We start from the raw sequence: 24,226 nt of genomic DNA, 5'->3' as shown, positions 1-24,226 counted from the left end.
AAAATATAACTACAGCACCTGCACCTTTCAAATTGTTTCTCTTCCAAACACCCCAGAAAGTTGTTTAAGTTGCAAAGTATTACCTGGGGCTTTCTCATCAGATTTTTCATTAGCTGAAACGATTTGCTTGTTGGGGAATCGTTTCCAGGAGCTCCTAAAGAGCTTTAAAAACAGCTCTAGGAACAGTCTCAGAAGGGAAATGAATTTCAGCTGGGCAGAAAGTCCAGCACCGGGCTACACCTCTGTCCACCCTCACCCCAGCAAATTCCATTCTGCCACACAAAGATTGAAGCAATTTTTAAGAAGTTTGATACTCCCTTCTGTTGGTGCAGGAGGTTCCCCTGGCTGAGCTTCTCAAGCTGCTATTCTCAGACTGGGGGCACATTTAATTCCTGGATTCCTGGCATTACCCTCGCTGGCAATTCCAGCTCCCTGTTGCTCTCAGAGCACCTGTGTTTGACTGTGCATCAGGACTATAAACCAGGCACCATTCATTTTGCAAACAACTATTTAACAACCCAAAAGGAGGATGTTTCTTTCAAAGAGAAGGTGCCAGCATTCCTGTTAATGGGCTGCTTACTTATAATAGCTCAGTTTGTGTACTGCCTAGAAGATCTCACTTCTCTAGGTGCCATTTCAAGCAACATATTTAGAAACTCTTGGCAAAGTACAAAGCAATACATAATTTTGGATGTCCTTTTTCCAAGAGGGCAGGCACATGAGCGCATGCTCAGTTTCCTGAGGGTGTGGCTACGCTCCCTCTTTAAACTTTGTGTCCCATTTCTTATCCATTTTCTTATGCTTGGCCAGGATTGCCTTTAAAATTTGGGGGATTTTTAAATTAAAAACAATTGGGTGGCAGAGCAGCCACTTGCGGGTGGAGCCTCTTATCGTCACCCCCAATGCTGGAAGTGATCAGTCCCAAGCAGACACTGGCATTCCCTCTGGAAGACCATAGAACACTAGAACAGTTTGGGTTGGAAGGGACATTCAGGATCACCTTGTTCCAACCCCCTGCCATGGGCAGGGACACTTTCTACTAGACCAGGTTATTCCATGCCCCATCCAGATTGTCTTGAACACTTCCAGGGATAGGGCATCCAGAGCTTCTCTGGACAGCCTGTGCCAGGGCCTCACCATCCTCACAGCAGAGAGAAATTCAGTTTGCACTGGAGCAATCAATGCCCTTAGGAAGCAGGCAAGCCCCTGCAGACACCAGAGCCCTTGTTGGCCCAGCCTCTGGCACTCTCCTTAGTTTTGTCAGTTTCTCAAGGGAAATTTCCTAAAAACTCCCCAGTTTCTCAGGGAATGATCACACATTTGATGGAGCATTTTATTCCCTGGTGGCTTCCAAATATTGCCTATGCTTTCTAAATATTGCAGGGTGAACACACAAGGGAAGGAAAAGTGGAAGCCCAAGCTCTGGAAAAGCCTTTCCACTTGCTCACAGGAGCAGGAAAGGGATAAAAATCGCAGAAGGAAAGGAGTGCAATCATTGCTGGATCAAGCATAAGCATCCCTGTTAATGCCCTGGCTTACAATTACAATCACTTACGTTAATAATGGCACCTCCTGGCTAATCCCTCCTACGCTCCCAGTCGTTGGAAAGGAGCTAGTTTACAGCCTTATGTGAAGAAAGAGACTATGGAAGCATCGGGGTTTTTAAGGAATCCTGTCTCACCATCAAGGAAGCTGCAGCATGGCATCTGCCTGCCCAGTGGAGTAGCTGCTCTTAGGCACAAAAAAATAGGTAAAGGACGCCGTTTCAGATGAAATGACAGGGGCAGGGATGATGATCTGTGCTGAATGGGTTGACTGAGGGCCAGGAAGTGAATAGGGAGTGGAAAATGGAGGGACATGTCATTCCCTCTTCTGCTCTGTGGAGAAAATGCAGATGGAGGAAGCCAGGATTCACAAGGTCCTGTGACAAAGCTTTTAAGTAGCTAAGAGGCAGGTGAACCCTCTGGAAGGGGTCAAAGTGCCTGGAAAGGTTTGGTAACGAACTCCTCCTCATGCCAGGATGCGGGTCCTCAGAAGCCACGCAAGAATTTCCTCTGGAAGAACAGAAAATTAATATAAATAAACCCATTTCTAGCATCTGAGGCTTTGCTACCCAGCACCTGCCCTGGAGTGCCACAAGGGGACCCACTTCCTGCAAGGGTCTCAAACCTCCAGAAGACAAACTGTCCCTGTGAAACATTTGCCTCTCAACTTACACAGCAAAGATCAACCAAAAAGGCATTCGATCATATGTCTCCACTCAGTCCCTGACCCCTGTTACAGCAAAATTATTGGAAAGGTGGCTGTGAGGTGGCCACAGGCCACACTAATAGCTCCACCACCGAGACTGAAAACCAGCCTGGGTAATGTAAGAATGAAACATTGCTCAAAATATCCATTCAGAGACCTTCCCAGGCTCACAGCCTCGGTATGCTTCAAAGAATGAGTTTGCTTTCATTTTCTATTTCACTTTGGTGTTTATTTTTGCTTCAGGCTGGTGCCATCCACCTTCCCCAGCTCATCAGCCCAGTAACCAGGCCAGGAGGAGGAGGAAGGAGCAGCTCCTCAGTGCACCTCCCTGGTCCATTCAGCTTTCTGCCTTTTCACATGCTGTGAGGTTTTGTGCTTTGAAAGAAGAGGCTGAAGTGCCCTGACCTGCGGTGCTTGCTCCTCACTGCTGCCCAGCAGAGGATGGCTGCATGCAGGGAATGCTGCACTGGAGCCTGGGTGAGTCCCGGGCACTGCAGCACTGCAGCACCCCAATTCTCCCCGCAGCATTAATTATAGAAGGCTTCCCTCTCCACCACAGAGGAAAGCTTTGTGGAGAGGAACCACGGGAGAAGAGAGTTTATGCTGCAAAGCAGGGAGACTTTCGGAGAGGGATGATGGTGAGGGCCCAGCTCCCCATCCCACATCTCCTGGCAGTGCCACCTGAAGGGACAAGCCTGTGTCCCTCCAGCAAAGCCCCACCAGCAACCTAATCATCCCTTCCCATGGTATGGGATTGGAACCAGATGGGCTTTAAGATCCGTTCCCACCCAAACCATTCCGTGATCCTATGATTTAATGGAGGAAGAACAGGAACAGCCAGCTGGCCACCTCCTGAGCAGTAATTTTTAGCCACACTAATAATGCCATTTCTTTCCATAGAAATAAATGTAATTTCTTCTCTTACTCAGCAGCATTTTCTCAAACACCCAGTGCGCTCCTTGGGAGATGGGATCTTAGTCCTAACCTCGCATGGCTCACCCCACCACATGTGTAGTGGGGAAAACAGGGCATCCCAGCACACAGCAAAGGCTGAATCCTGAACTACATGGTAAGTGGAACACTATTAAACCAGGGTGAATCCCTGCATCGGTTGAGTTGCAGATACCACAAACTGTCTTTCAGATCCTGCTGATCCTTACAGGAGGACACAGCCTTCAATAGCACACACTGTGATAAAGGCTTGCACTTTTTTCAGCAGCACAGCACCAATGTCCTTCCAGTGCCCAAGCTGCCCACGTGGGCTTGTCCTGCCCATGGACTTCAGCAGCACAGCTTGGATATGGCAAGAAAGGAATCAACATAAGAGCCTGGCCTGAGCTAGCAAAACCCAGCCCCAACAATCACATCCCATCATCAGCATTCCCGTTGGATTCTATCCCAGCATGGTCACACGCTTCACCGCTGGCAGCCCCTCTCCTCACTCCCAGTTTGTTCTATGGACCTTTACAGATCCTAAAGTCCATGGGATACAACTGCAAAATGCCACTGGGAAGAACGATGGTGCTTTGGTAAGTGGATCAACACCAGCAAACTCAGTCTGAGATGCTCCCATTGCAGCTGGAAAATTGAGCATCTCCACTGCAGCCCAGTCCTAAAGCTGCCTCCTCCTCAGCCCGCTCAGAAATCCACTGTTACAAAGCCAATTAAACGCTCGATTAAGTGTCCCAACATGTTCCAAATAAAGCACTAACATGGCATGTTATTAAAAAAAATAGAAAGAAGAAAGATCCAGGTTGCATAATGGTTTGTGAGCCCATCAGGATAAGTTGTGGCTGCTCCCAGGGGTGGAAATAGGAGCTGAACAGCCAAATCCCCTCGCCATTTCTCACTAAAAGAGCTGTTTCCTTGTCTGCCCATCACAGCGTTAGACCAAGACGCTGATTCAGGTGGTCCCACCATCCTCATCATCTACTGCTGGTACCTGCTCAGGGGCCACCAGCCCCGACAGTGGTCCTCAGAGCACACTGCTCCAAAGGTTCCCTCCAATCCAACCCCCCCACACCTTTTGCCTTTATAAGACCAGTGTCTACCACCACCTCCATCGGCAGCTCCTGCTGTGGGCAAGGGAGAGGTCTAGGACACAGGAGCCCAGGCACTCCACCAAGCAGCCTGGACTCAGGGGTCAGTGCTGCCATGTCCTACCAGACCCCAAGGAGCCATCTCATAAAGCTGACCATCACAAACATGATCCAAGTGTGATCCAGACCCCTCTGATCCAAGCACTATGGATCTCTCTGGGTAGAGATGGCAATAGCCTGCTGATGTTGGGTACCAGGCCATGCACTGGGGACTGATTCTGAGCTTCTTCAGACTCTCATTGTTCAATGCAAGACACAGCAGGGGCAGCAATGAGTATCCAGGCTGTCCCCATTCCCCTGTCCCCATTCCATGCCTCCTCTGTACCATTGCCTCCATCATCTCCTGCTCTTTGCTGCACCTGGCACAGCGTTAGGAGGATGACACAGGACCCCCCTCACTTTTCCCCCACGCCAGCTATGTGACCGAGTGAGGTGTTCACTGAGGTCTGCACCAGCTCCCTGTGAGCGGGGACTCGTCTGGGGAGCCAAGAGGACACCTCTGGGTTGGTGCTGCAGTGGACATCAGCGATACTGCCCAAAGCAGCAGAGAGGCACAAGGCTCCCTGAGGCACAGAGCTCCAGGGCTGCCCCATCACAATGGCTGCTGGGTCTGACTTGAACAGCAAAAGGCAGAAAACCCTGTGCTAGAACCAGGTGACCTGAATTTTGTGAATCAACTGGGGTTTTTTTGCTCTCCAGTACAAATACATGTGAAATCCTTTCTGATATCTATAAAACACTACGGCAGCTTTAGCTTGTCCTGCTTCCTCTCTCTGCTTCCACTTTGCCTATTTTTGCTGCCTTCAACCTTTCATGTGCACAACAGTAACTCTTTTCAAAGCTTCTCAAGGTCAAGAACACCCCTAACGAGGTGCATTAGGGCAGGTATTGATCTTCTCTCAGCCCTTCCCGGAGCTGTTCCAAACTGTGAAACCTCAGTCGGGTGATGGAAAGTTACTCAGGCCCTTCCCATGTTGGTGAATTTTAATATTCATGGCACCCAACTGGTTGAGAATATCCAATGCCCTTGCAGTGACAGCCCCATACGTCTGTGTCCATGTCCCGGCTGCAAGGTCACTGTCCCTGTCTGTCTGCTCAAGGATGGCTCGAGCGACTTTCTGAAGGATGAGTCTGTGGAAGTTTCACAGACAGAATACCACCATCCCTGAGAAGCAGATCTGCAATACCTACCAAAATAAGCATTTGCTGGGAAAAGCTGTCAAAACTTAGCTAGGGAGAAGAGCTGCCATGAAGACCTATTCATGTTTCTAGTTTCTAGTTTCTAAGAAACACCATGATCAATACCACATGGATGAAGTTTCACCACCAATAAAAGCAAAACCCGCAGTGAGGTGGTGGCTCCAAGAGCTTTTACAGACTATTGAGAAGGACATCTGCAGCGGAGACTCAGGAACCACTTCTGTCCTGCTGTCACCTCACCTCCAGCACCATGGGCTGGGCCAGAAGCAATACTGACCTCCCCGAAGCCAAAGCTCTCCCTGTTGTAAGACCAAATCTTTTGACTGCCTGAGCTACAGTGAGCACTCAGGCTCTGATCCTGACACATCCACTCACTTCCCAGCAGGACAGCTCTGGAGACACCTTGGCACTGCTGGCCCTAGCAGCTTGCTAGCCCAGGAGCACAGTAATACAACAGGCAGTGGCTCCAAGTCCTAGGGCACAGCAAATGTGCTCTGGAAAACCAGCCTAGCATCGGGGAAGCATCATTCACTTCAAATATATCTTCATTTAGAAGGCAGAAATCCTCTACTTTGCTCAGCCACTGTCACCCCTGTAAAAATATTGTGTGGTTTTATGAACCATTGAAAACAATCTGCAGTATCAGAAGTAACAATCAGCAGGGTCAAAATACATCTGACATTTGTCCCTTAATAATGTAATTGCAGCTAAAACAAGAAAGGAACCTGGAGCTCTGGGCTTTTTTACTGATTAAAGAAAGGAACAGCAGGTCTTAAGATAATTTTAAAGTGGCCAGAAGCTGAGAGCAGGCACAGTGAAGCAAACCCCAGTGTGTGGAGCAGTCCCAGAAGTTCCAAAAACACACAGCAGAAGAGGAGAGCCAGCAGCAGACACAGGGCTAACATCTAATGGGGTTCGGCAGAAAATCCAGCAGTGAGGTCTGGCACAGAAACATGGATTGCATGAGTGGACCACCCACAGATGCTGCTCATCACCCATCAGGTGGGACCCCACTCTTAATTTGGACTTGTGTGCAAGGTTACAGTGACCCCAGCCCCGTGTCTGCAGGAGGAGCTCTTGGGGAGCCCAGAAGCAGGAACCAGCTTAATTACAGCAGGTTCAGCAGCACAGAAAACTCCTGAGTCACAGCGAGATGTTAATTACCAGCCCTTAACAAGATTTGAGGGCTCAGGCCAGCAAAACCACCTTCCTCTCTAGTGCTGCCCTACTATGCAGAGCTCTCAGTTTGACTTAAGTTTATGTGACTGACCCAAATATTCATACCCTCGGGGCTGGGGTATTGTTTAAAATTATGATTTCTGCACAAAAATGTAGGAGAAACCCAGCCAATTGCTGCACCTTGTGGCCTGCATCTCTGGCTACCTCCTTCTCCTGCAAAAAACTCCAGGGTCCAACCTCCTGCCCACCTTTCAAGAGTGGCAATTTGCTCTTCCTCCTGTCCCTGGATAGGGGAGTGGGCCATCCTCACGCTCATCTGAGCCCCGGGGACTCTGCCAAGCTGTCATTGCAGGACACTCGACTTAGGGAAAACAGCCTCAAAAGGGTGACTGACAACAGCTGCTCCATCAGGAGCTGCAGAGCATGTCCCTGTTGCCCTCTGAGCCTGGTAGGAAAAGGACAATAACAGGCCTTGGATTCCTACGGAAAAATGATGCCTGAAAACTTTAAGCGTCTGTCCCTGCTTGTCACCCATGCTCCCTCTCACCCCGCGAAGGCAGGTGGCTCTTCAGGAAGCATTTCTGATCATCCCACCAAGGACACAGGGCTTTCTGAGATGGAGAGCTGCTGGATCCCCAGCGCAGACACCTGTGCTCCAGAGGGCAGGAGTCAGGTTCTTCTTAAGGCACATATACCCTGCTTTTCTGCCCTGGAAGGACGGGGGAAATGGCCCCAGACGCCAGACCGGGGCTGGGATTTCCACCCCAGGACAGTGCTGAGCTGGAGGCTCTCTTAACCCCGCTAATCCTCTTTGCCTAGGAGCTAATTTCATTCCCAGCGAGAGCAGGGACCCTTGGGATGGGGGGCAGGGAGACACGGCACATCGGGAGGTGAACAAAGGCTCCTTCCCGGCTGCTGCCCCCCTCGCAGCGAGGGCAGGTGAGGCAGGAGGCCGACGCTCCTCCCGCTCTCTTTTCAGCTCTTCTCTGAAATCTGTGTGCCGACACCAAAATAATTTTGGCACAAAACCCTTCCTCGGCTCTCCTTCTCTGAGCCATCCTCCGGCTGCCGGCAGCGACACCCTGTTCTGCACAAAGGCTGATCTCACGGAGCTTTTTTCATCTCACTGAAGTCCCTTTTCCCAGGCATTCCTCCCTGTAGCCGAGCCAGGAGCTGCCGCGGCCGCTTCTGCAAGTAGGGCAGGTCAGCCCCATCCTCAGCATCAGCATCTCGAATCTGAGCAGTGCAGCATCCCACCCTGGGGAGCTGTTCTGCTCAAGCACCAATTTTATCCAGCAGGAGCTCTTGGATCATGATGAAAAGAGAGGTAAGGGGCTTTCCAGATACAGTGATTGTATCTGGATTTGATACAGTGATTCACAAACTCTTTGCAAGAAATCCATTTGAATGGGCTGGTTTGTACCTGGCTGCAGGTACCAGGGGAGCAAGCAGAAGGGGAACATGTCCCGTGAAGGGCTCGAGCAAACACTGCTCCTGCATCCTGTGATATCACATCAAGATAATCACAGAATCCCAGATGTGAAAGGACCTTAAAGCTCATCTCATTCCACCCCCCTACCATGCACAGGGACGCCATCCACTGGACCAGGTTACTCAAAGCCCCATCCAACCTGGCCTTGAGCACTTCCACGGATGGGAAGTCCACAGCTTCTCTGGGAAACCTGTTCCTGTGTCTCACCAACATATGATAGGCATATACTGTATTAATAATGCATATAATGCATGTAATAAGGAACCTAACAGCATTAACTGGTGAGATCAGACAGGGCAATGCAGCAGCACCACCTATGAAAATACAAGTGTTATTTTAAAAAAGGATGTTTTTTACAATGCATGGGGAAATCAAGGGGAAAAAAGCACTTTTAGGATCTGAATGGGGTACGGCGAGTACCACAAATCAGTAAGAGGACCCTCCTGAGGGTCCGGTGCCCATTGGAGGTCACAGCCTGGCACCTGGGAATCAGCAGTGTTCTGCAATGAAACTTGTCACTGCTCCTGTTTCAGGCTGGTTAATAAGGCAACAGGGCATCCTGCCATGTTTATTTAGTAACACAACATGCATAGTTCATTTGTTCCTTAATACAAAACCCCTGGAGTCAATTGGGGTCAACTGGGGTTACTGGGAGAACATAATGCAAGCACAAAGGCAATCACACTGCGAGCCAGCTCTTGCCAGATCACTCGTTCCCTCAGCAGACTGCCACAAACAGGAGATTTCCTACATCCCCGGCAAAATGACCCAGCACTTGGGTCTTCCTGCAACAGAAAACTCTTCCCTTCCTGCATGGCGTTGGGCTGAGGCTGTAGGGAATTTGGGAAAGTCCCAAAGTGTCAGCTCTGGCTTGAGAACATCTCATGGTACTGCTCCCAGGATGGAGCTCCTGGAGGAGGTGTGAGGAGGTGGGAGGAAGCCCCAGGCACCTGTACTCGTGGTATTTCACATAAACAACTTATTTAAAGCTGGGTAATGTGTACTATGGCAAGCATACAGAGGAAGTGGAAGTCAGGCATGCTTTTGGGATTCCTGTGCTGGTCACCCACAGCTTCCAGAGCCATGGGCCACCACAGGCTGGATGTATTTTGGCTGGATGTACTGCCAAAATGCCACCCTTCCCCCTAAACACTTCACGTGCTCTACGCTTCCAGTCCTCATCGGCACCTTCTGATCATGCCCACCAAGACCCCAAGCCAGAGGAAAGCCAGCCTTGCAGGCAGATCTTGTGGAAACTCAGGGCTCAGAGGCACAACCCATCCTTCACCTGCATAAGCATCAGTCTATAGTGGTGCAAGGACAATAAGAGAAGCACAAGTTAGCCTTTTCTTTGAGTGGCTCAGCCCCTGTGCAGCTCAGCCAGTGAGTTCACAGAAAACCAGCACTTTTAGTATCTTCTTCTCTTTTGGTAGATTTGGTAGGTAGGCACTTTGGCTGAACAGACTGCTGGGGAGGAGGCAGCTCCTTGGATGCCTCCTCAGGCAGCTGCAGAGGGTGGGAGGGGACGGCAGGGACACAGAGCCTCTGACTCCATCTTTAGATCAGGAGTGGGATAGGAATGAAAATAGCATGGGTATAATAATACATCTTTCCAGGGAAATCAGAAGTTTTAGGGGGTTGCAAATAGGGACAACAGCCTTCCCCGCTTTTTGGAAGTGACTAAACAACTTTATTCGCAGGAAACACATGGTTTTAGCACTATTTTCCTGCAAAACTCCATTCTTCCTCCAAAAACCAGGCCACTGTGGGCCATGCCCTCTCCCTCCCTGTGACTGATGTTTTTTGGGGCCAGAGTGAAGCCTTGACCAGGCTCCAGGGGTGCGTACAGAGCATGCTGCCCATCCCACCCACAGTTCATGCTCCTCTGCACTTACCAGACTCGAGATCAAATCCCTCATTAGTTTTCACACAACTTCCAAGGGCAGCTTATAGCCAAGGTCCTAATTCATCAAGCAATTAATGGATTAAGCCTCACTACTTCAAAGAGCGAGTTCTGGTATTTGCATGCACCTCAGGGCTTGGGACAAGCCCATGTGAGCTGCAGGCAAAAAGAGATCAGACCACAGAGCAATTTTCCCAGAAGATTAAGCAAACCTAAAGGCCAACCACGTTACAGACCTTGCAACGCTTTCCTTTCCTCAGAAAGTTTTTGTTAAAAACATCCACAGCACAAGTGCTGCATTTCTTGCTCAACTCTTAAAAAAATAAATCTCATAAACCAATCCAACCATGCAGAGCTGGACAAAGGTTCAGTGTAAAGGGAAACAAAACCCATGGCAGCACAATGCCTGAGTGCCTTGCTGTGGGTCTTCACTCTGTGTGAAGGCTTGTAGATGTTGCAGGGATGCACTGCAGCAAGAAACACTAAGAGGAGCATACCTGGCAGGGTGGGTTTACCCAAGGGTGTCTGAAGGCATTTGCTCAAGAGCTGAGGGAACCCAGGCAGAGTCCAGACTTCAAAATCTGAAATTTAATCCCAGGTGTCAGCTAGTGACCCTAGAGACAAGGGCTGAGAGCTCACCTTTCCTTGGTACATGCAGAGATCACCACATTACTGGCTACAACCCAACCCCAAATTAATTATCTAATTAATTCATTAGCAGCCAGGTGCCAGAGAGCATTAAAGCCTTTTCACCAATCCATGAGCTTTCTGAAGCCTGGGAACACATTGCTGCCCAGGGGCATGCCAACACGAGGTTCAGCCCTACCCAAAGAACACCTGGACAGCTTTCCTCACTCAAGCCCCCGGGGCAGGGTGGAGGCAGTGGTGGAAGCAACAGCAGGAGCAGAGCACTGGCATAGAAGACAGCATTGAGTACACGGAGATGGCCATTTGAGGGGTTTGCACCTCCACAGACACTCTGGGAGAGCATCTCCTCCACCGCCAACGTGACCACGAACAGAAAATTACTGGGTGTAATTGAAACTGCAGGGAGGAGCTAGGGACATAAAATGTAATTATCTGCCGTGGAACGGAGCCAAGATTAGCAATCCCACTTCTGGTCATTTCAAGTTCCCATTAACTTCTCCATGTGCTGATGTTATCAATTCTGTGTCTTAACTGTCTGTGAGATGCAGCACTTTTGCAGGAGTAAGCCCTGGGCCTCCTCTGGTCAGGGTCTCAAATCACTGGTACAGGAGGGGGTGAAGGGCCTGGAAGATGTTCCTCCCTAGCTTCCAAGGTGGAAGGGGAAGGAGGATGCTCGAGCTGAACCAGTTGCTCCACTCTCCTCTCTAGGCGCCAGTGGCTAGAATTAGCTAAGGTGCTTTTTTGGTGCTTGGGAAGATGATCTGTGTGGGCATCACAACAATTCAGAGACATTCTCAACTAGAACTATAAGATTGGGTGGATTTCAGACCATCTCAGCCTCTGTTCTTTACTCCTTGCACTCTATCTCAGCAGGCTGCAGAATGCACATCCAGTTCACATCCAAACAACATTGGGCATCCCCACATCCACCCCATGCTCAGCCCATTCCACTGTCCTGCACCCAGGCTCCTCTTGCTGAGGCCCTGACACTTTCTTCCCCTGTATCATCTTTCGTGCAGTCTCACTACTTGAGAATGCAGGAGCTGCAGAACATCCCTCATTAGCCTCATCTCCAGTCTGGCCAAGGCTTTCATCCATACCAACAGGAAGACAATGCTCACTGGTGACTGGCACTTGCATGACCTCACCCTTGGACAACTTTGGAGAGCAGTGGGCACTGCTGGGGGTGCATGAAATCAGTGAACACACGTGAAATCCATGTATTTGCCAAGAGGTGGAGGACCATAGACTCCAGCCCTGCAGCTTGCCCCAGGAAGAACTTGGCTTCAGCAGTTTCTTAAAGGGTTTTTATAGACCTTTGAAAGCAAGCACCCCATCTTTTCTCCATTTCAAGCAAGGAGAGAGCACGCACCCTTGGATCAGAAGACGCCCGCCCCCGCCAGCCCCCTTACCTCCACGAGGTGAGGCGTGGGGTTGAAGCCACACATGTTGCAGACCTGCTGCCGGCAGGTTGTGCAGGTGTTGTAGTTGGGGGGCTCACTGGAGCCCACGTTGATCTCCGCCTTGCACAGGGGGCACGAGACCCTTGCTTTCGGCACTTCCTTTGGCTTGACACCCTGCTCCGGTTTGCCCGGCTTCGCAGCCGGTGCGGCACCAGCCCGGACCTGTGCCCCTGGGGCTTTGGGACCAGCCTCTTTGCTGGCATCGCTGAAGACAATTTTTGGAGGCACTTTGCCAGGAGACGGCTGGCTCGGAGCAGGGGCCTCTGGCTGGACAGACATGAGCGTGCTGGCCTGGGTCAGGAGGGATGCCCCGAAGCCGAAGAGCTTCCCTGTGAGCCCCTCCTGGGGCTGCTCTGGTGCTCCAGCTCCGGGGGCCGGGGCAGCAGGCTTCGCCCCCGCATCTCCCGGCGTCTTCCTCTGCTCAGAGGGGGAAGGCTTGGCTTGCTGATGCTGTGGGGAGGACCTGGCCTGATGTTGCGGGGAGGACCTGGCCTGATGCTGTGGGGAGGACCTGGCCTGATGCTGCGGGGAGGACCTGGCCGCCTCCTGAGGTTTTGGCTGTCCTTGCGGTTCCCTCTGCGGCGTTGTGGGCTGAGGTTTGGGTTGCTCTTGTGGCAGGGGGTGGGGGGCTGGTGGGGTCTTATCTGCAGCCGGGGTTTGCGGGTGCTTGGCTGGGGACTGGGAGGGGGACGGCGAAGGGGAGTGCAGCTGCTGCTGGCTCTTGGAGCGAGGAGCCGTGGTCATGTCCATCCCCAGAGCCCGCTGCATCTGGCAGTTCAAGCACAGCCATTCCTTCACCTGTGAGACAAGGAGAGGACATGGGCAGTGAGTGATAGGCAGGTACAGCTAGCAGCCCCAGTATACCCTTACCTCCCCCCAAACAGACCCCCACATAGCCACAGGAACCAGCCATCAGCCCCTGAAAAACATTTTGGTACCATGTTCTTCACTAGCAGTACCTCGCAGTCGGGGCAAGCAGCCCCCATCTGTCACAGGTACCCACGGCACCGCACGCCGGCACGAACGCCAGCTTTAATTAGCCTTGGTCTGCTTCCAAGGCTTCTGCTGTGAAGTGACTGCTTGCCATGAGGCTCTGCCTCTCCTGAAGGAAGAGGGGCCTTTCTGAGGGCTCAGAGCTCCGTCAACTCCCCAAAGCCCATTTTTTTCTCTCCTGCTTGGTGACCAGAGATACCAAAGAGAATAGCCAAGGCCAAATGAGGAAGTACCACTGTGCCATGCTCAGTGCTTCCCTGGGGCTAGCCGAGATGGATTTTCTGGAATCAGTGTAGTGGCTGTGATATTCCACCTCAAAATTTGGCTCTGGAATGCTATAAGGGAGTGCAAAGAGTGCTGCTCCTTGCACAATGCATCTGCACTTCCAGGAAGGAAAGTGCAGGCTGGGGAGCAAAAGGTTAATTTTCACTCTCACCACGGTGAACCTTTTGCATGCAAATCAAAAAAAAGAACAGTTCCCTGGCTAAGTGGTGATAAACGAAAGACTTTCCCCACGAGAGATGTTCCCTGTGACACACTGATGTCTAAATTAATTTAATTAAAGAGGCTGTAGAGCCTTTCCATATGAGGAATCACCGGGATGCTCAGCAACTCCACAAATATTAATATACAGCACAGTCAGCAGGACAGCCAGGTCTGCTTGCAAAAGACTTCTCCAAGACAAGCAACTAAGGTGGCAAAAAGGACCAGAACATTCCCCAAAACCAGAGCAGCACCCGGGACGAGCAGATAAAGAGCCTGGCAGGGGCAGCACACAACAGCTCCTGGCCCTTGTGCTCTCTGGGAGCTGCACATCCCACAGGCCTGCACCCACTGCACGAGCTGTGGATTTTCCTGCCTTTCATTCTGGAAGCCATCTCTTCATTCCAGTGTTACAGATCACCTCTAAGGCTCAGCTTAATCCCTGCTGCAGAGACTTTAATCACCTTGCCCAGTCCCACAGCTCCCGGTCTGCTTGGCCTTTTGGTCCTACGGTTGGAGGCATGGGTGATTCAGCACTTGGCCACAGGGTTTTCCCCCTGCACTCCAACCACACAACAGGCACATTTCAACCTTTTTCTGCTCGCAGGAGCTGCCTGCAGAGATGCAGTTGGGTGTTATTGTAGGTCTCACGACGAGACACGATGGCAATCCTCGAGAGGTGAAGCAGATAAACCCTAAACCCCTCCTTACAAGTCCCCTCCCCAGAAGGGTTCTCATAAAGGCCAGTCTTCAAACAATAAACTTTTAAAAACAGAGGAAATGCAGATCAGTTAGGAAAGATGGGTCTAAATTCATGGGGGGTAGATGAAACCTCCACCTGCCCACTGTGCCCCTTCCCCTCTCCACCCAGCACCTGCCGGGTGCCAAGGCTTGGCATTGCCTAAAGCAAAGCTCTACCCATCACCTTACAAGCCTGGCTGCACATCAGCTCTGTGCTTTCTTTTCCCAGACTTCCCTGTACTTGCTGAGCTCCCACGCCACTTTCTACACCAGCCTCCGCTTGAATCCTTTACTTGGAGCTGAGGGAAAACAGCCCAAATTTTGCCCAGCAATTTTGCGCTACATCGTTGCTTCTCCAAGCTGTTCCAAAGGAGCCCCATTATATTTCGTACCCGAAAATAGTACTTCAGTTTTTATAATTTCTTAGGGTCTTGCCGTCTCTCTTCTGACATCCAGAATTTCTTGCGTTATTTTTACTTTCACACCCCCTGGAATTTCTTCCCACAGTTCTATTTCAAGAGAGTGTCTACCAAAATCCCATCAGCTTTGCCCACCATCCCCATCAGCTCAAATTAAGGGAGAACCAAGTCTTTCTCTTCAGGTTCTTGTGCCCAGGATGCAAGAAATTCAAATCTTCCCTCTCTGCATAATCTCCTTACTCGCACTTTAAGACCCTTAGTGAGGTGGAAACTGGGGGAAAAGGAGTTCCACTCCCTCCCTGTGCCACACACAGTCCCAACTCTGCCCTTGGCCGAGGCTTCTCCAGGAAAACCTGGGCAGTGGGAGGCACTGTGCCTGGGTCCCGGGGCCACAGGAGCTGTGTATGGCTCATGGACAAGCCCACCAGGACCTCCCTCAGCTCAGGGCGGAAGAACAATGGGATCATTTTAACTTTCTCACTTTTCACAATGAACCCGGTCAGGAAAACGCCAGGGGGTGTTTTAGATGGGATAGGAGCATCCAATTGCCCTTGGTGACTTGGTGAGGAGCTGCTGAGGAACGTCTGTCCTGGGGAGCAGGAGAAAGCTGCAGGAAATACAGTGGGCCATGAGCTCCCAGAACAAGCATTTGAAATGTAAATTGAGTTGGGATTATCACAAATTGCCTGGCCGGCCTCCACTGATGAAACCGATGACACACCGTGTGGGTTACACAGATCAAAGACAACTTAAAGGATGCTGCAGGGAAGATAGCAAAGAGGAAGGGCTGAGTTGTCTTGCCAAAGATCCTTCCCCCAAGGAGGAGAAAGGAGAAGGGAAAAGCCTGGGTGATAAAGAAATAGTAGAAAAAAATCATTCTTTTCATACTCTTTTCCCCTATTTCTCTCTACTGTTTTCTGGGCATCTTCTCTCTGCATAATGAATCTGCAAGCTAGAAGAGATGCATTTAGAGGATGGTGATGCAAGTCAATTAAATAATCCCATTCCATCTATTTCTGTGTCCCGTTTGCCCAGTTCTTCACCAAATCAAAAATTTCAGGGGTTGGATTAGTAAAGATTGACACCCAGACTCTTCCTACAAAGGATGGGGGTCCATCACTAGGTGAAGATGGAGGAGCTGCTAATAAGACAGATATGATGGACATGCTGTAATCACTGTCCTGGAACATTTGGGAACAAGCAGGATAACACTCATTATGAGGATGAAGCATTTCCATCCTATTAGCAATTGAGAAGCACATTCAACAACATCTACCAGCACCAGAAGATATTTAAATTTGGCAGAACTGAATAATTTTGCATCCAAGAGCTCTAAGAGAACTAAGAAAACTGCTGTGTGCTGATGTTCATTTTTAAGAGGAAATTTTAGGAGGCTGGAAGAGTCTTCTGGTTGGAGAAGGCAAAGGTATGGCCTGAAGGGGACAGGGAGACTGACATCTGTCCAAGGCAGAAGGACTGTGCAGAGAACTGAAGGACACACAAATATGCCCATCAACATGGTTTTAGGAAAAATAGGTCACAGCAGAGCAAACCTGATTTTATTCTCTGCACATCTGATATTAGTAATGCACAGAAGCAATATCCTTGATGTCCAGAAGGTGTTTTGACCTAGTATTGTATGACATGCTGACAAAAATAAAAAGCACTATAGAATACGAACAGTGAATATGCTAAATGGATTTCAGACTGGTTACCTGGCTGAGCTGGGGGCAAGGAGAATTCACCACTGCCAAGGTACCATCATCTCACTACGGGAAGCACCACTCCCACACAGTGCATTTTGGTAAAACCACAGAATCAGAATGGTTTTGGTTGAAAGGGACCTTAAAGATCATCTTGTTCCAGCCCCCCATATCTTAAATATCCATGAAGATGAGTCTCTACTGCCTAGCAAACCTGTGCTCAGTCCATGCAGGAAGCCTGGAGCTGGAAGGAGGAGTGAGGAGGTGGCTCAGTCTCCTCTTCCAGCACCAAGGGACTCCTTCCAGAGCCCTCCATGGTTCCACACTGACATTTTAAGGAGATTAGTAAAACACTGTGGGAGACAACAGACCGGATCTGTAAGAGTGATTCTAGGGATGCAGAAAATGTCTGAAATGAAGAGAACTGAAGAGGATGATCTTTTTCGTTTATCAAAGAGAAGATTAAGAAGTGACTTGATTACGATATAGCAGCACATTCAGTGGAAACAGTATCAGGTACTAAAACGTTGTTAATTAGGCAGAAAAAGGCATAAAAAGAACTAATAACTGGAAGTGGAAGCCAAATGTATTAAGCATCACTTTTAACAGCAGATGTTTCTAACCACTGAAGCAAATTATACACATCCAGAAGACTGCATGTTGGGCTCAGCAGAAGACTCAGAGAGGTAAAGCTTGCAGGCCTTTCATCTGTAGGGTATTTTATGCCTATTCTGATCTCACAAGCTTTGATGGCTTGAACCATCCCATCTGTGTGGACATTTGGAATGTTTGTATCTGATACTTGATCTGCCCCAGCCAGCACACAGTGCCCAACACACCCACGACCACCAGCCTTACCTTTCCCACCACAGAGCCCTCCAACATCCCAAAATATTCCTCAAAACCCCCTTCCAAATCTTATTATTCCCTGATGCATGGATAGGTCAGCAAATGGTGGTGCTTGCTGGGTCACAGATGCCAGATGTGCCTCCTCCCTCAATGCTGTCCTGTGAGCACCGACCATTTGCAAATCCCATTAGGAATGAAAACTTTCCAATCAGCGTTTTCTTTTAAAAAATCGCAGCAGGAATATCCACAGCACATGCTGGCTCTGCTCAGTGCAGATTTAAACACTGGTAAGAATTATAAATTAAATATTTATACACATGCACACACATACTAAATTACAGGCGTGGTGGGCTAGATTGTGACCCTCTGCAGAGTAGGTACGTAAGAGGGAACCAAGATCCATCCCTGTGTACTGTGGTTTCCAAACCATCCAGAAAAACACCAAGAAAAGCACACATTTAAAAAGGATCTGAAATGATAGACACAGCTTGAGTCTGTAAGGCTTCTGCAGTTATTCTAACACCACCTATTTTAGGAGACTATGTGAAAATAGCCCATCTCTGCCCATCCCCAGTTACCATTTGTTACCAGGAGATGTGAGGGAGTGCTGGTTATGTGCAGGTTGTTTTTTTCCCCTCAGATAAGACAATACAGCTCTAAAAGTATCTCAAGTATAGAGTTCAGCTTTTGCAGTGGGCAGAAGCTTTAAAATGAGCATTGTAAGCAGAAAAACATCGTAATTGAACATCCAAGGTATTTTCACGCCAAAATTTAGGATTATAATAAAGAGTAATTCTGTCTTTGCTGAGGGTTGGTTATTTTGGTCCATTTGGAGGTCACCCAGGATGCTATCTTACTACAGAAGAATAATAAAACCAAAAAGGAGAGACCATATTTAGATACCGTTTTTATTACTGAAGACTTGAGATGGAATGGTTCCTCACCTGCTCTACCCATTTAGACCTTGCTGCAGCCAAAGCCATCGACCTTGCTACCCCTGTGTCAGAGAGGCCACTGGGCTCAGTCCATGGGACCTGTTTTAAACAATTATTTTAGACTGGGAAGAACAGCTCCCAAGTCATCTTGAGTCCAGCATGATCAATCCCATCCAAAGGTGGCCATTTTGGACAGGACAGAAAAAAAGGAGCTTTGTTCAGCAGAAGACACAACCCACAGTCATCCTTTGGCATGAGACAAGATGTACAATGAGCTGAAAAAACAGAAACCAAGTTCATGGGAATTCAGAACAGAAAAGGAATGTGGGTTTTCTGTGAGTTGACGAAAACATGTGTATTTAACAATTCTACAAAACTGGAAATCCTGAAAAAAACCCCCAACTGTGTTTGAGAGGAGCATGACAGGGCACCTCCAGCAGCAGCTCTTCAAATCCAAGCGCCCCAAGGGGGCCCCTTCCCCAGAGCCCCCCCCAGATGAAGCCACCCTCCAGCAGATGCACTCCAAGGCCACGGTCACAGCTCCCTCTGCCTTTTGCAGGCACCAGTATGAGTATAAAAATAACCCCAGCTGGAACTGGGTAATGAAGGTACTGTGTTAATCAGGCTAACAGAGAGGCTTAACAGTAGGATCACTGACTGGATGGAGACAGGTTTCATTCATGGCTGTTACTGGCTTATCCTGGAGGAACACTTCAACAGCCTGGCTTCTCCTGAGAGCTGCCAGTGCTCTGCCTGAGAGTGTCCTTACGTGTCTTCAGCTCAACAGCTCTGCCTGCACACGAAGGACTGTTGTCTCACAAAATCGGCCAGTCGGCGATACGTCCCTTCCATCCACGCCTCCCCGATCCACTCCTGAGGAGCTCTCTGGGGGGCACGTCTCATATTCTACATTGTCACACTAAAATCTGCCAAAGCCACACATATACACACTCTGCAATTAAACAATATCTTGGTCCAAGGGAAGAGGCAGTGCTAGAAGGCAGCCCTTGGCTAGAGAACAGAGGGAACACAAGTTGTGGGGAGCTAGGATACTGCTGGGGAGGCAGGAGGTGGGAATGGCTGCAGGGCTGCAGGGAAAGCTCAGCAAATCCTGGACAAGCTGCTGATGCACAGAAAAAAACTAAAGGTACCATGTGGATCAGGTTTCTTACACCATTCCAGACTATCTGATGGAGCACAGGACAAACACCAATATACACCATTTTCTGAAGTTTTGGGTTTGTTTTATAGCAGAACTAAACTCTCTCTGGAAGTGTTTGAGGCAAAGGTTGGATGGGGCCCCTGAGCAATCTTATCTAGTGGAAGGTGTCCCTGCCCATGGCAGGAGGTTGGAATGAGCTATCTTGAAGGTCCCTTCCAACTCAAACCATTCCATGATCCTGTTGCTGAGTTCTTCTACAACAGCGCAGGGACAGTTTGCCATGGAGGTCGTGTGTGGAGAGTAGGAAAAGCAGCCCTGGTAGTTTGGATCCGTGCACAGCCATACAAAGAGGAGCCTGCAAAGCATCCCGTGGAGGCTGTGATGAGGTTTATCAGCCAGAGTCCGAGCTGAGGGGGACAGATAACACCAGGAGATGGAGTCTCCTGAGGTGCCTTGGGAGGACCGTGAGCAGCCCAGGGTGCGGGAGCTGTTGTGTGCCCGGGGCCAGGCTGCATGTCATCACCAGAATTCACGCCTGCATCCAGGTGGAGAGGAGGCGGATGCAAACATGCAGGCAGCGTGGGCTGAAGCTTCCTGGCCCAAATCTAAAGCACTTTGAGGAGAATCCAGGGCTCCAGAGAAAATGTGCAATTAGGAGTGTTTCAGCACTTAATTGACAGGGGAATTGGTCACTGAGGCACCGAGTCACTTGTGAAAAAGGCCACCTTATGCTCATCTTTATCTTCAAACATCTCAATATAAATAAAATCCAGTCCTTGGCACTCCTGCCCAGAAGGGGAAGCCACCGGAGCCGTCAGTAATCATCCTGCTAATGCTTGCCAGAAAATAATCAACTTGCTCGCTTGTTGGCGAGTGAGAGGAACCAACCCCCAAACTCATCTCCTTCTCTGCAAATAACAGATGGGAAACTGCGTTTGTCCAGAGAATCGAGCTGTGAAATAAGACAGTGCCATTTCATCCTATGAGTCACTTCTCAACCAGTTTCCTTTCTCTAGTTAGCACTCCCTGAACCAACCCCAGGCTACTTGAGCACGTCTCCTCTCCCCAAAGGGCATCAGGAGGCACCGACGCCCATGAGGCTGTGCAGTTTCAAAGACGACCTCCAGCTCCCGCACCTCGCTGCTCGGTCCATCTTTCTCTGCACCACACAACCAGCGACACAGGGATGAAGCAAACGATCAAAGGAAATAACTGCACGCCCAACAGCTTTGCAACTAACCTCGATCCGCCGTCACGGGCAGGACGGTGCTCCCCGGCAGCATCCCCCATGGCTACCTCCTCAGGAAGTGAGAGCATCCCCTCCTTCACTGCTTGCCCTTGCTGGCAGAGAGGAGCAGATGGGCAGAGGAAACCTTTCCAGCGCCAGACCCAGCGCTGCTCCTCTGCTCCCCCCGGAGTGCGGGTCCCCCGCCAAACAAGGCGCTGCCTAGCTAAGCAAGCCGGCAGTGCCGCCGCCCGAGGCAAAGGGACAAGTCCTTCCAGTTCATTAGGGAAGGTTTCTTGTGCGATTTGCTGCCTCACTAGCTCCTGTTTAGACAGCCTTTGTTGCCCGTCCGCAGGAGTGCATGAAAGGTTCGGACGTCTGTACGTGCTGGGAGGACACTATTCCCTGGGCCCGGAGCATGGCAGAGAGCTCACCCTGGGCTTTAAGCTCCCGAGCTGTGCACGCCAAGGTGCTCTAAGTGCAGCCCCAGGCCCCTCTCGCTCCGTAATGCGGGATGTCCACGGCAGCCCTCTCGGCCAAGGAAAGCCTAATGGCTCGCTTTGCCCTTTGCTGCTGCTGCTCCCGTGCCCTGCCGCCGGCCGAAGGACGGACGTCCTGAGTAACAGGAGCCTCCGGTCCTGCTCACTCATTGTCTCCTGCAGAACTAAAATAGCAGCCTGGGAGGGAGCAGAGGAGCTCAAAACTTTCCATTCCCTGGTACCTCCTGCCCAAAGAAGAAGAATACATGAGGCCGCGGGGCTCCTCGGGGTGTCATGTGCAGCAGCGATGCAATTCACAGCTATAATGCTATAAAGAGCACAGGCTGCTCCCAGTAAATAGACTTGTAACACATTAATTTAAAAGCAGCCCAGCTTCCTGTTAGTAACACAGAATAAAATAATCCATTTACTGCATGGCTCATATTTATTCAGCTCTGAGTGGTCCCTGGTGTAGCCTTGCTCATGAGCTTGCAGCTCCTTTGGGAGCCTTCCTGGACAACTACAGCAATGGGAGATAACAGCTGCAGCTCAGGGACTCAACTAAACACTCTTGAATATTTAAAGGTCCTTTCACCCTCAAACTTTGCATTATCTTGGCAGCACCAACATCTGAGTATAGCACAGCAGTGATGAGGGCAGAGAGGAGCGTGATCCTCTGACCCACGTGTCTAGGATGGAAGCTTTTAATACTATAAGCAATTCTGGTGTGGCATAAACAGCCAAAAGTGTTTTCAGAGCCAGGGTTGCAGACCTGATGTTATGGCCTCACACTTTTTCCAGACTGCAGGAGCCAAGTTAAGTCTAATTTATCCCGGGCTAGTGTGTATTTACGAGTGAAGCCACTGGAATGAAAAACTTGTGTGAATGAACACATCATAGTGGATCAGTGCATCAGAGCAGAGTGTATCTTCTGCCTTTCTTTTTTCTTGTTGTTATTCTGGATTAAATATGTAACAAATGTTCTTGCAGAATTTAGGGCCTGAAGATAGACAAGCCACTGCACAATCTTTTTACATACCTAAACAGACTTAATTGCTCAATTATTCCAGATAAACACGATAAGTTGCCTGTCATGAATAATTTATAATCCAGCTAGCCACACAATCTGTGAAAAACAAATCTATGGCTGCAGCAAAAGAAATGCAAGCAGATGCCATGATCCCAAGACACCCTGCTGGGTACTAAACGCTGGCCAAAGGATCAATAAGCTGGCCAGAGCAGGTTTGATCTTCACAAAACCCTTTGGACAGTCCAGATCTTCATTTGGGTTATTGTGTTGCCGAGAGGATGCAATTATTGACAAATAAAATAGGCACAAAGTATGGGTGTGCACCTTGGAGGAGTCAGGCACAGTACACACCTGGACAGGGCTGGGTGTCCCATCCAGCCCTTCCTGGGAGCTGGCTGTCCTGGTTTCCCCAGGATTTCCATCAGATGATGGTGAGGAGCTGAAGAGTCGCAGTGAGGCACAGCAAGATGCAGTGCTGGAGGATGGAGGCCCACAGGGCCTGCCTCAAGGGACAACACTCAGGTTGCTGGGGAAGAGGCAAGGGAAGGAGCACTGCCAGGGGATGGAAAGGACTCATCCAGCCAGAATTTACCATGCTTGGATAGGAGAGAACTGAGAAAGCAGCCTGGAAGGAGTCCAGAAGGAGGGTTAATCCTAAACCCATGACAAAGCCTTCCCAGGCAGTTCCTTTCCCACAGCAGAGGGGAAACGAACCAGGCAGAGGGGCAGGTACCAACTCCTGGCTCCAGTGACCCCAGACAAATGCAAGAGGCTTTCCCACGGGGCTCGGGGCCCTACCACAAACCTTGAGCCTCTTCATGACTCTCTGAGAAGCAGAGGAGAGGCACTGGGTAGATTTCCTCCAGCCTGGGCATCCCTTCCCAGAAATAGCTTGTCCAGTCACCAGTCACCTATTTTAAATTAGGTTTTTTGTGTTGGAATTCCTATCCCCATCCAAATAAATCTGGACATCCAAATACACCTGGTACAATGACATAAGTCATCATCTACTAAATAAAATTTACACAAGAATCTGCAAACAATTAGAATTTTTATAGCTATTATTTAGCCTTGAAGAAGGGGCTACTTCACTGACAGCCAGTCTACAAGAGCAATCACCCTGTCATTAAAAAAAAAAAAATCTACTTGCAAAGCAAGATTAAAATTGGTCATTCAAATCATGATATGATGAGAGCTGGCATTGTTCAGCCTAGAAAGAGCCCCTTCTAGTACCTGAAGGGGCTACAAGAGAGCTCAAGAGGGACCTTTTACAAGGACATGGAGTGACAGAAAAACAGGGAACAGCTTCACACTGACAAGAGGGCAGGAATAGAGAGGATATTGGGAAGAAATTCATTACTGTGAGGGTGGTGACGCACAGAAACAGGATGTCCAGGGAAGCTGTGAACTTCCCATCCCTGGACGTGTTCAAAACCAGGTTGGATGGAGCTTGGAGTAACCTGGTTTAGTGGAAGATATTCCTGCCCATGGCAGGAACTGGAATGAGATGAGCTTTAGGGTCCCTTCCCACCCAAACCATTATGGGATTCGAGTCTATGACATATTGCTTGCTGAGCTAAAGCCATCATTGCCATGGAGATCTAAACCAAATACACCAGAAAGGTGAATAAACTCTTAATGAAAAAGAATCCTGCTACCTGAAAGATTGTCTTTGCTGTCACAACCTAAGCCAAATTTTGAAGTGACCCCATTCAGGAGTTTTTTGCAGCCTTTCTGAATGGGGACCCAGAGGATTACTATACAATAACCTGCTTAGGACTCCTTGGCACAACTGAAAACCCTGGGCAAGCTTACAACAAAAGCTAGTTTAGTTCAGCTCAAATAAAGGGTCAAGTCCTCAACTGCAAGACTGGAAACCACTACAAAATAGTAGAGCATTCCAACAGAAATCAGTCAGGTAAAAAACCCAAAAATTTTGCAGAAGCAAAAGCCCTTCTAGGGCTTTTCAGCTT

The 24,226-nt window shown here is 49.5% G+C and overlaps 1 protein-coding gene across 1 annotated transcript in view; it reads right to left on the bottom strand.

Annotated features, from left to right (window-relative positions):
* The window catches only part of BSN (bassoon presynaptic cytomatrix protein), a 66,431-nt gene that overhangs the window by 29,436 nt on the left and 12,769 nt on the right, over positions 1-24,226 (bottom strand). The window contains exon 3 of the mRNA XM_066195707.1: positions 12,184-13,032. Within this exon, the coding sequence (XP_066051804.1) occupies positions 12,184-13,032 (849 nt within the window). The remainder of the gene's footprint in view (positions 1-12,183; positions 13,033-24,226) is intronic.

The sequence above is a fragment of the Chamaea fasciata genome, unplaced genomic scaffold, assembly GCF_029207755.1.
Source record: "Chamaea fasciata isolate MVZ Bird 193981 ecotype frontalis unplaced genomic scaffold, bChaFas1.0.hap1 SCAF_13, whole genome shotgun sequence".
Taxonomy (NCBI): Eukaryota; Metazoa; Chordata; class Aves; order Passeriformes; family Sylviidae; genus Chamaea; species Chamaea fasciata.
This window is presented reverse-complemented; position numbering and strand designations above follow the sequence as displayed.